Source organism: Cavia porcellus, unplaced genomic scaffold, assembly GCF_034190915.1.
Source record: "Cavia porcellus strain 051 isolate PalLab524CR breed Dunkin Hartley unplaced genomic scaffold, mCavPor4.1 scaffold_7, whole genome shotgun sequence".
Classification (NCBI taxonomy): Eukaryota; Metazoa; Chordata; class Mammalia; order Rodentia; family Caviidae; genus Cavia; species Cavia porcellus.
The window spans coordinates 5,506,460-5,518,286 of NW_026947490.1; the positions used below are offsets into that span (position 1 = coordinate 5,506,460).

Below are 11,827 nucleotides of genomic sequence, written 5' to 3' on the forward strand. Positions count from 1 at the left end.
TCATTCTGTTTGTGGCATTGACATGGATGGTTTGTGGGAGCCACGAATTTGCCAAGAGACATGTTTTTGCTTTCAGATATGCTCCTCATCAGAAAGAGTCATCCAACTGAATACTTGTATTTTTGGTTTTTTAATCCAAGGAGTTGCCTACAGAAGGCTTAGAACAAATTGTCTAACCACAAATCCGCTTATCTTTTATTTTTATGTTCTGCAGTATTGGGGGGGGTACTGAGGAGGTACTGGGGTTACGGAGTTACAGCCCCAGTTGTTTTAATTCTTTAGTTTGAAATAGAATCTCACTAAATGCCCAGATTGGCTTCAAACTTGTGATCCTCCCTCCTCAGCCTCCCAAGTAGCAGAGATGACCACTCTGCCAGACTGAGGCATTTAATTTTAAAAGCAGTCTTTGGGTCTACATCATTACTGTACTCACAGACCACCCAACAGGTGTAAGGAAGCAGCTTCTGTTCACAGGGGAGAATGTTATAAGTTTTAATAGATTTGTTGATCCTGATTATTTCAGAAAAACCCTATTTGCTCGTTGCCTCGGGACCATTACGAGCTCAGATTTTGTATATGTTTTCTCATGTAGATGTCCCAGTGATGCTTTGGATTTGTTCTATTGTAACCCAGTAGCAAAATTCATCTATATTCATTCCATCCATCCATCCATCCATCCATTCAGTGAATGTTTGTTGAGCACCTAGTATTTGCTGGGCTCTGATTTACATCCCACCAATTATCAGGATGGACAAAGATCTCTGTATTGTGGAGCTTATTATCCAGTGGAGATGATAGATAATAAAGAACAAACTTAAAACAGGATAGAGATATGGTTGAATAGAGAAAACAAATGAAAATACCACGGTCAGTTTGAAGCATTGTAAAGGAAGAAGGTGAAGTTTCTGTATTCTAAAAGGAAATGTTCTCGGTTGAGATAACAGTGCCTTTCCTACATGAGAGCCCCCTTTTAACCTCAAGCAGAATAGACCATTTTCTTTCTCCCTTCCATTCATGGCAGTTTAAAAAGCTTTTAAATGCTAGGAAAGAGTATATTTCTTAAATGTTTTTCTCTGTGGGTTTCTAATCTGCTTATAGCAAGACACTGGTTAGTGACCTCCGAATAGGCATAGTGTTTGCCACCATGGAGTCTCCTCTACACCTCCCAGTGTGTTAAATGTATGTTGAATAAAAAGTCGAGACCGTACAGGACAGTATATGATCAAACTGAATGTGGCTCAGTGGTACAGCAGTTGCCTATCATGCAAGGCCTTGAATCCCATCCCAAGCACTGAAAAAAAAAAGGAGGGAAAGGTGACTGTTGATTATGTCATGATGGAGATCCACGGGTGCTTCAAATTAGTTGGCCATTTTATTTCCAAGTCACAACAGACAAGAATCTGGCTGCATATAGAAGAAGGAGAAACAGACAACATTCCTTTCTTCAGCTGGCTTCTTATCGTTCTGCGTTCTGCGTAGGGCCCCAAGGTGCAGGCTCATCAGGGAGTGTGGTAAAAGTCCCAGCACAAGTGTTGTTGCAGGCCCTTGACACAGGCTTGTAGCAGGTGAGAGAGACATCATGTTTCTGTCCACCAGTTTTATGGAGGTTTTTTAAGGTTGCACCAAGTCACAGGGGACCATAACTTGAAATGTCATTTGTCAACTTTCTTACCTATGTATGAGTACACTGATGTCCAGAAAGGTCAAACAACTCACTTGAGGATACCCAGACTGCCCAGAGATTTAGATACTTAAACTCCTGGTCCAGGCCACCTCCTCACCATCACAGGTCTCATTCAAGGACCTAAAAAGCTGCTCAAAAGCTAATGAGACAGATGAGTAGATAAACAGAGTGCAGAATATTGACCAGTTATGAGAAAGAAAATGTACATACATGTCACACTGAGGATGCACCTCAAAAACATTAAGGGGATAGAGTCACATAGTTATGATTCCACTGATTGGGAGCAGCCAGTAACTCCACAGAGACAGGAGGCCGGGGCAGGGATCGGGAGTAACTGCTTACTAGGTACAGGATTTTACTTGTGATGAACATGTTTTGGAACTAGATAGGCATGGTGGTTGCACAACATTATGAATGTTAGATGACTTTGACCTTAAAACAGAAAAGTAGTGAGTGAGATTGGAGCTGGTGGCTGATGACAGCCGGCAGGTTATGGGGCTAGGAGACTGAGGCTGATAGAGGGACAAAGAGGGTGAGCCCAGCCCAGGGACACAGGGATGGGGCGGGAGGAGGGCAGCGTCCTGGCTGTCCTAGTCCTTCGGCTCCCTGCCCCTGCTGTGGCAGTTGTTTGCCAGCACCCGCCAGGGCTGACCTAAGCCACTTCCTTCCTGTGTTGGCTGAGGACACTAGACTTTGGTGTCTTCATTAGCACTGCCTTGGCCCGAACAGCCTGGAGAGGCCTGAGCTGGGGGTGATGGGGAAGCTCCAGCCCAGGGTCCAGGAAGCCTTGTGCACTACAAAGAATGAAGAATAAGGGCCTTACTCTGTGCTGGGGTTTGGGGGTGGAAAGTGTGGAAAGAGCTCATGACCACTGCAAGCTGCTCTTGGGGTCCTGAGGATGCAGATCCTTTAGGATGCTGCAGAGTACTTCAGAGGGTAACAGACTCACCTTGGAGGATTTTCCAGGGGTTTGATGGGATGGCACCATGCCATCACTCATGCTTCTGCATCTCAGAATACTCTGTGTGCCCAGGCCCAAGTTCACCTTTAACTATGGCACCCCATGTAGATAATAGTATCATCCCATTTTGCAGATCAAGAAACTGAGGCTCAGAAGGCTCAGGTCTCTCACCCAAGGGCACACAGCTGGCACATCCCAGCCAAAGCATTACACCTCCCCACAGCCAGCTGCCCTCTAAAGGTCTTCATGTGATGGGCTCCACATGACCTATACATTCTTGGCTATGTGAGTGGAGATGGCTCAGATGTGGGGTTCAGATGCAGTTGGGCAGGCCTCAGGACCCAGAGCATCCATTTACAGTTGAGACCAGGCAGAAAGTGGCTCCTGGGAGTTTTCCTTTACTCTGCACAGCAACATGACTCTGCACTGTTATGAATGAGTCTACTTACATAAGAAAGAGACTCGAGGAGGTCTCCTCATGTAACCAGCGTCTTGTAGGGACCAAGTCCAGATCCAGCTACTGACTGCCTCATCCCCTCAGTGTTCACCATCCATACAGGATTCTGGGGACTTGAGGATCCTGTCTTATTCCCCATACTCTCCAAGCCCTGCTCCCCCAAGCCCCTCGTTGATTCTGACTGTATCATTCATTCATTCATTCCTTTTCCTGAGCCCTTGTATCTAGCAGCTACTGTACATGTCTAAACACAAAGACATCCAGCCTGTTTCTACTCTGGGGAGGTCTCACAGCCTGAGAGACAACTCCTTTCCAGAACCATCTATACCTGCCTCAAGGGAGGCTTCTAAGTTCCATTTGTGTACCAAAGTGACACCCAGCACTATTCTCATGCACCACGCCCTCCTGCCAGCTAGGGGCTCCCAGGACCTCTGTTTCCAAGTAGACCAGGGAGCCCTGATATTCTAGGCAGAGTCTGATTTACCCAGGGTGCACTAGAGGTCACTGTACTGACTCCATTCTACTGTAGAGGAAACTGAGGCTTAGATCTAACACCACACAGCTTTGGAAAGGCCATTCCAGCCCTGACTCCAAGACAAGAAGCTACTGCCAGGTAGATTCTAAGGTGAAGGGGGAAGACTTGCTTATGACAGTTTCCTCATGTCTTTGGCAACGAAGAGGAATGCTCCAGAAATGGGACACACGCAGGCTTTCAGGTGAGCCCAGCTGCCCACGAGCAAGCGAGAACTTCTGCTTCACAGCAGCGCCAGCGCTCAGCAGGGCCAGCACACAGGCAAGCGTGAGTGTGGATGGACTGAGAGCTCAAAGCTAGGCCTGTCAGCCCGGGTACGGGATCCTGGGAGTGGACTCAGGATGGTGGACATGGGTTTATGTCCCCCTTGGTGTTTGGCCCCCGCAGGATTGTCAGATCTCTGCGGGGTTGCATGCTGCGCGGGGACACACACACACACACAGTCCACCTCCTCCCTCAGCCAGTGGACTCAAAGCCACACAGCTTTGCAGTCTCACCAAAGGGGCAGGGAGGTCCGAGGCAGCGGCTCCATTCCGCCACGTGGGTCCTTGCTGGCCAAACTACGGAGCCCGGGTCGCCCCTCCGCAGTTCCAGGCAAGGGTCTCCCCAGCATTTTGTCGAGTGCGAGGCGGCGACTCCAGGAACCCAAATAAAGACAGGGCCTCCAAACGCAGTCCCCAGTCCCGGTGGACAAAGACGATTTAGGGTCTTAGGGGCGGAAAGTCCGTGGGCCCGTGGAACCTGCCGGCTCGCGCGTGCGGGATCTCGGTGGATCCCAGGAGCTCCTAGTTTGCTGCAGGTTTAGTTTGGATCCTTCGCGAAGGACTCCTGGGAGGCAGAACGCTGGGAGGTGTGGCCAGGAGAGTCCTGCTGTGGCCGGATCACAGCTGTCCGGGCGGTAACGAGGGTCCCTAACGAGCACCGCCGCGGCTCACCTGCTCTGCGCCTTTCCTCCGCCCGCGCAGCGAGCCGTTCGAGCCAGCTAATTGCCATAGCCGGTTGGCACCGCCTGCCCCTCAGATGGGGACGTCGGGGACAGATGGGTTCCAAGCACCGAGGGGGAGCGCTACCAGCATCCCTGAAAGCTGCAGGAGTGTGGGGTGGAGGCAGCAGTAACAGATGCGAGAATTCCCCTGTGGGCAGCTAAGCCAGTGCAGAGGCTGCTGGGGTCCCAGCGGGGGCCAGGGTGTGGACTCTGGGCTCTGGAGCCCACTCCTGCATCACGACCTTGTGGCTGTGCTCCTGAGACAGTCACTTGTCATCTTTGTGCCTCAGTTTCTTCTCCTGTAAAATGGGATCAGAGTAACACTTCCTAAAAAGTTGCTGTGAGAATTCAGGGAATTGACACTTAACACCTCACAGCCACTAACCTTCAGTAAATGTTTGCCGATTTCTCCCCCAGCCTCTTACTGAGATCCTGAACTACAGGTGTGTGTATGTGGGGGGCCTCTCTCCTCCCAGCTCTGCTGCATCTGCTTCTTACTACCTTCTCCCATGACCACGCAGCCCTCTAGCAGTAACTCAGCCCTGAGCTGAGAACCGCCGAGCCAACCCCTGCTGCTCGGGGTCCCTAGGGCAGAGAGCAGGCCTGAGTGCTTCCTCTGTGAACAGCCAGGCTGATTCTGGTGTCCCTCAGGTCTGGAGGTGGGGACATGGTGGTGGGATGGGGAGATTCTGTTGCCTCTAAGGTGTCTTGAAACTCTCCTGTAGCAGCACCTTGCTAAAGACCCCATGGCCATTACCTGTACTAAGTGGCAAAGGGTGACTTGGCGTACAATCTACAGGGATGGGGACTTAAAATGAGAGGTGGGCTGCATGGGGGCTTCTCAGCCTTTAGGGTAATCCAAGCAGCATTGAAGGTTTCCTTAGGGGAGGGAGAGGTCAGACCACCAGGTAGAGTCTGCTCTAAAAATAATGATTCTCTGGTGTCAGGAGAGGTTTATTGGTGAGAACATCTGAGGACCTTAGGGTGTGACAGAGCCCTGTGAGCTCTGTACTGGTTCCCAGTCTGGGAGAGAGAAGGGACTGGTCCTGCATGGGTGGCTGCAGGAGCCCCAGGCCACCACAGATCCTTGGTTTGGCTTCCTCCTGCAGCTAGGATCAGAGGCGGGGCCTGGCTGGGATAGTGGCACCCCTGAGTCGCAGCCCTGTGCTCCCCACTAAAATGTACACTGGGTTTTAAGTTTTTCACCCTTCTGCTTCTATCCCTGGAATGGAGAATTCCAATTCTGTGGGCATCAAAAGTACCCAACCCTAGCGTGAGTCCTCCAATACTAAGTCCAGGGAAGGCACTTTTCCTGTGGCTCCGGCCTATCTGGGTGTGTAGGGGGGACAGAGGTAGGGGAGCATACAGTCCTGGGCCCACATAGGAAGTGGAGCCCAGCACTAGAAACAAATCTCCTGACTGCTGCTCCCTGGGGAACAAGCATTGATTGCCAACCCAGGCAGAAAGCACTGTGCTACCTCTCTTTCCCTTCCCTTCTTTTTGTAGGGAGCCTGCCCCCAATTAAGGGCCCACTCAAGTCCAAGTAATTTTGAAGTCTTCTTTTCATGGCTCTTGGAAGCCAGGCTGCTGGCCTGAGAGCTCCATCCCTGGCCCCACCAGTTTTGGGGTACCCTACCTAAGCAACCACCTGCCCTGCAGTGCACAGCACATTCCTGGTGGTGCCTGGGGGCCTGGGTCTCACGGTGGAGGTGGGGCTGGCTAGGCTGTGCACAGTTTAAGCAGACTGCTGGGGTGGAGTCGGGGTGCAGAGACTGGGCACAGCCCCTCCTTTGGCTGGGGTTGAGCCTAGTTGGTGGCTGGAAGCTGCTGAAAGCTTGGGGACCCACACGGAAGGGAGGACTTGATGTATCTCCTTTCAACAACCATCCTTTCATGCTATGGAATGCCCTGCACACCCAGTCTGTCCAGGCACAAACCCTGCCTTGCTATGGAGATGAAGCCCACACCGCAGCCAGTCCCCTATCCCCACCTCAGGGTTCTTGTTCCACTGTAGGATCTCCAGCTTCCCTCTACAGGGTCTGTGGCTGGAGCTGGTCCAGATTTTGAACTCTTGGCAAGTTTACTACATTTCACATGAGACTTTAGAATAAACACGACTGGGCTCCACCCTGTCTTCCTGGAATCCCATCTGCCTCTATGTCTCTGGGCTCATTCTGTCTCCCTGTGTCGCCAGCTGCTCTGCCTTCCCCAATCCCTCTTAGCCTTTAGTGAAAAGTACTGGATCTCTGAGTGCCTGCAGTTAAGGGCAGTGTGGTCTTGGAGTTACAGCACTGACACTCTCATGCCCCTGTTAGAGACGCTTATATGGGCTGGGCTTGGCCTGCACTCAGTAAATGGGGTTTCAATAGGAGAAATCGCCACCCCAAGTTCCAGTGTCTTTGCTGGTGGCTACTAGAGATGTACATGGCAAGGCCAGGAGACCAGTCTACTGGGCCATGCCAGGCTGTCGTTCCAGGGGGTACATTCTTGGGCCAGCTCTTGGGCTGAGAGCCTGCAGCAGCATTGGCCCCTGCCCTTGGTTGGGACACAGGAAGCTTTGTCTCACTTCCACTCGGAATCTTATAAGACCCATATCCTAAGTTTGCATTGCAGCTCTGGGTGGTAAGCAACCTAGTGGCTACCGGAAGACAGAAGGCCCAGGAAAGGCCAAAGTGCCGGGCCTACATTGGAAAACCTCACCACTTCCCAAGGCTCCGGGGCACCTGGCACTCTGCAGTTCCTGACGGATGGATGCTGGGAGAAGGTCGTAGAAAGCACAGAGAAAGGGTAGAAGAGTTCCTCGATCCGATATTCCCGCAGCACTTTACACCCAGTGTAGCATTCCATGGCACTCAAGGCATCTGGATCCCAGCAGAAGCCAAGCAAATCCACCCCAAGTGAGCAGAGAGGAAACCCAGTCCAGGCCAAGAGGATCCCCCAGCACCCCAAGCTCTGTCCACAGGCCCAACCTGCCACACTCTGGGAAGGACGTTTTCAACCTTAAATTAGTTCCATCTTCACTAAAGAAAAGGAAGTTCTCAACCAGGTGCCAGAAAATAGAAGCAAGGGTGGTAGGCAACCTGTGATAAACACCCCCACTGCCGGAGACCGCGCATGTAAGTTAGAGACCGATTAGAGGAGAACAGAATAAACAACGCTCTTAATCCCTCTCCTGGACAAAACCACAAAAATGATCCCAAGTCCTGCCCCAAGGAGTCGCATCCTTCACCAGCCACTCACACAGATGAAAAAATGCCCGACTTACTTTGTTTTATTTAAAACCCCAACACTTGATCGTTTATTTGCTTTTTTGCAACCAAACAAGTAATAAATATTATTTAGCACTTTTCTTTTTTTCTTTTCTTTTTCGTTTTTCTTTCTTTCTTTCTTTTTCTTTTTTTTTTTTTTTTTACAAAAATAAAACAAATGATACACTCTCTGCAAGGGACAGCTGGATTGGAGGAAGGATGTTACACAGCAGCGGAGGCTTCGAAGCCCGGACTGCAGCGCAGGCAGCGCCCTGGCGACTTGCAGGGCGCAGGAAGCACGTGGGAAAGTTTGCCATTTGTGTTAAACGTGGCAAAAGAGAAACCCGAGAGAAAACCAGCTCACCCTCCACATGGCTGGCAGTCATCACGTGAGCAAAGGGCTCAGCATCGCGCACTTACCTCGTCCTTTTTATGATATTTACACATCCAGAAAGGAGTTTTAAAAAGCCAACAGAACCCTGAAACTATATTCACACCGACTTACTTTTAGCTCTGTCAAATAACTGAAGGACTGTCTCCAAACGGCTAAGAAACAAGATCGCCTTGTTCTCCCGACGGAAAGAAGGGGGGGGAAGGCAGTTTCTATTTTAAAATAATACCTAAAAACACCTGCTTCCTCCCCCATATCGGCAGTGTTGCATTATTCCACTCCACAAGTGGTTCTAGTCTGAGCGACTATAAAGCTCGCTCATACTGTTGAAAACAGAAACATCCACAGATTGGAAAACAACAAACCCCCAATTCAACGAGAGACCAGAGGTGCGGCCACAGTTCTGAGGTGGTGCGGTGCGCCCAGATCCGGAAATCCGGAAATCCCGTCCAACCCTAAGTGCTTCAGGTACAACCAACGCCAGCTTGCAAATAACTCATCGCCCCTGGTCCTGGGCCAGCGACGGCCTTCCAGGGCCTGAGGTCGCTTCTGCAGGCCTCGAGTGTCCCGCCCGCCTAGAAGGAAGGAGAGAAAGTCCTAACGTGTCCCCCACCCTCTACCCTCCACCAAGCGCTGCCCGAGTCCAGGAGTCAAGCCAGGTTCGCGGGGAAACCGCAAGTTTGCAACTTTTTCCTGGGGGTGGGAAGAGGAATTTCAGGCAAGGGTGCAGATGGTGCCTTTTTACAAAATGTCCCCCGGACCGGCGCGGTTTAAAGCCAGAGGGCTCAAGAAAGTCCTGGAGACAGTGCCCTCTCACTCCTCACTGTTCTGTGGGTTCCCAAGACTCCGTTCCGGGGGGCCAGGGTCCCCATCAATACCCACCCACACCCCAAGGACCTGCGCCCCTCCTCGGAGCTCTTTACGAGCTCCCGAGCCCCAGCGCCGGGCAGTCCTCGCTCCTTCGCTCCGCCGCGGCCACCGGGCCACCCTCGCTCGCTGGCCAGAACACGCGGGCGGGCGCCGGGGCTCACTTGGCGTCGGAGGTGAGGCGCGGCAGGCTGCCCGCGCCCATGGCCGACACGTGGTGGTGCGGCGGCGGCACCTGGCACATGTTGCACGGGCAGGGCATGCCGCCCCAGTGCTGGAAGCCGCCGCTGCCTCCGCTGCCGCCGCCGCCGCCCCCCAAAGGGGTGGCCGCGGCCGCCGACGGAGACTTGAGCAGGCCGTGCGGGGGCCGGATGGAACCCACGGACGACAGCCCGGAGCCCGGCAGCGAGGCGCTGGATACTGCGGCTGCAGCGGCCGCGGCGGCGGCGGCGGCGGCAGCCGGCGGCAGGATGGGGTGGTGCACGGCCGGGTGGTGCGCGGCGTGAGCGGCTGCAGCGGGGTGCGCGGTGGCCGCGGGCAGGGGCGCCGAGTGCGCCAGGCCTCCGCAGGCCGAGGGATGGAAGCCGGCGTGGTGGCCGCCGTAGATCTCGCTCACCAGTCGCTTCATCTCCTCCAGCGAGTTGGTGAGCATGAGGATGTAGTTGCGCGCCAGGAGCAGCGTGGCGATCTTGGAGAGCTTGCGCACCGATGGGCCGTGCGCGTACGGCATGACCTCGCGCAGGCCGTCCATGGCGATGTTCAGGTCGTGCATGCGCTTGCGCTCGCGGCTGTTGATCTTGAGGCGCAGTTGCTGCAGCTCCGGCTCGGTCATCTGCTTCTTGTCCTTCTTGGTGGACGACGCGGCCGCCGACGACGTGGATGATGAAGTGCTGGAGGAGGATGACTTAAAGCCACCGCCACTCAGCTTGTCCCCAGGATGAGTGCCCACCGCGCCCATGGTGCCACGCAGCTCAGTGCCCAGCTCCGGCGGGCAGTCGCTCGGCGTAGACGAAGACACGGTGCCCCCGGTGAAGCCGCTGCCACTACTGCCCTTGCCCCGGGCCGGCAGAAAAAGGTCATCGGGCTCTGGCGACGACGGGCGACTGGACACCAAGCTGGCGTCCGAGTCCATGGCCCCGGGGAATAGTCGCAGCTTTTAGTGGCAAGGTCTTTGCTCCCAGGACCCTTAGAGCTTCCAGAAAGATGGGATGCAGGGTCGGGGGAAGGAGAATGAGAGAGAGAGAGAGAGAGAGAGAGAGAGAGAGAGAGAGAGAGAAATTCACTTTAAGTGATACAGAAAAGCTGCTCTCTACTGCACCGCAGCGCAAGGTCCAGGCACGGTGGCCCGCGTGTCCCTTCCTGCTCTCTGTCCCTCCTTCCAGCAGCACTCAGGTCGGCATAACTAATCTTTTTTTCCTTCTCTGGCACCCACCCTCTGCTCTTATTTTCAGCTTGTATCAGAACCCCCGAGGACCATCTGAGAGGTGTTGTTCCTTCCCTTAAGCATGGGGAGGCTGGGTCACCAGGGCTGGAATAATGGAGAACAAGGAAGAGCTTTTCTCTGGGGAGTGTGGGCATCTAAACAGAAGACTGTTTCCTGGGTTCCTCAAACCCATCCACGTTGTCTCCATCGACACCGCGAGTGATAAAACACGCGCACCCGGCGCCCGCGCGCGGGGTCCGGATTCCAGGTGCTGCGTGCATCTGGGGCCGTGGGCGCTCGCCCCTGGCCGGGACTTGCGCTGAAGGAGCTGCTGTCGCCCTGACTTCTGGCATGGGGCGAAGAGGATGCTGCTGTGAGAATGAGAAGCGGTAGTGGCAGATCGGGGCATCCCCGTCGGGGAGCATCCTGGGTCGCAGCCCAAGTTGGGGGTGACGGTCCCTGCTTTCTAGGCTGGGGCTCGCGGAGGTGGGGGCGGAAACACTTACTGCGGATTCAGTTTTAGGAACTTGCTCAATCCTGGCGCCCGGCGCTGGAGTGCCGCGGATCTAAAATAAGCATCTGTACCTTTCCGAGCTCCCAAGCTTTTTTTATAGCCCGGTGTAGGCGGCGACGCCGCCGGCGGTGGCGGATCGAGGGCGGGGAACAATGTGCGTGTCCTGGAGGGGCAGCCGCGCCAATGAGTCGGGCTCGCGGGAGGGGCCGGGAAGCTGATGTCATCCGGGATAAGTCCGCTCAATGAAACCCGCCTGCACACGCCTCCTCCCCGCGCACGACCAATGGGCGCCCGCGCTCGCGAGATTCTTGAGGAGCGACTGGAGGAGCCGGGGAGGTGAGAGGCGAGGGGGCGGAGCAGGGTACTCGCCCAGGCTTGGAGACCGGACCCGCGCATCGGGACCCAGGGGCAGAGGGAACTTGCTCAGATGATTGAAGAAATAGGGGCACAGCATAGTCAGGCTGCGGGACGCAGTGGACTGGGGACTCCACCAACCGCGCTGACGCCCAGCGCAGCTGGATCTTTTGGACGTCGCAAACAACCCTGGCGACCCAGGGGTCCGGGCTGAGGTCTCCTCCCTAGCTTTCCCTCTCCCTCTCTCTGGTTTCCCGCTGCTAGTCTTCTCGTCATGGTTCTCTACACGTGAGAGCATTTAGAGCCACACATGTCACAGATAATCATGCACAACGGCCCCACTTTCTTGGCGTCCTCAGTGCGCGTGTACGAGGTCGCCGCAGCTCCGCGCACAGGCGGTGGCGCCCTCAG

General features: G+C 54.3%; 1 protein-coding gene across 1 annotated transcript; it reads right to left on the reverse strand.

The window, feature by feature from the left end:
* Positions 1-1,350: 1,350 nt before the first annotated feature.
* Positions 1,351-11,259, reverse strand: Olig2 (oligodendrocyte transcription factor 2). The gene is made up of 2 exons (XM_063252489.1): positions 11,055-11,259; positions 1,351-10,317 (listed from the first exon to the last, which is right to left on the reverse strand). The coding sequence occupies exon 2, from the start codon at positions 10,255-10,257 to the stop codon at positions 9,286-9,288; it is 972 nt and encodes a 323-aa protein (XP_063108559.1). The 5' UTR covers positions 10,258-10,317; positions 11,055-11,259; the 3' UTR covers positions 1,351-9,285.
* Between the last annotated feature and the right edge of the window lie 568 nt (positions 11,260-11,827).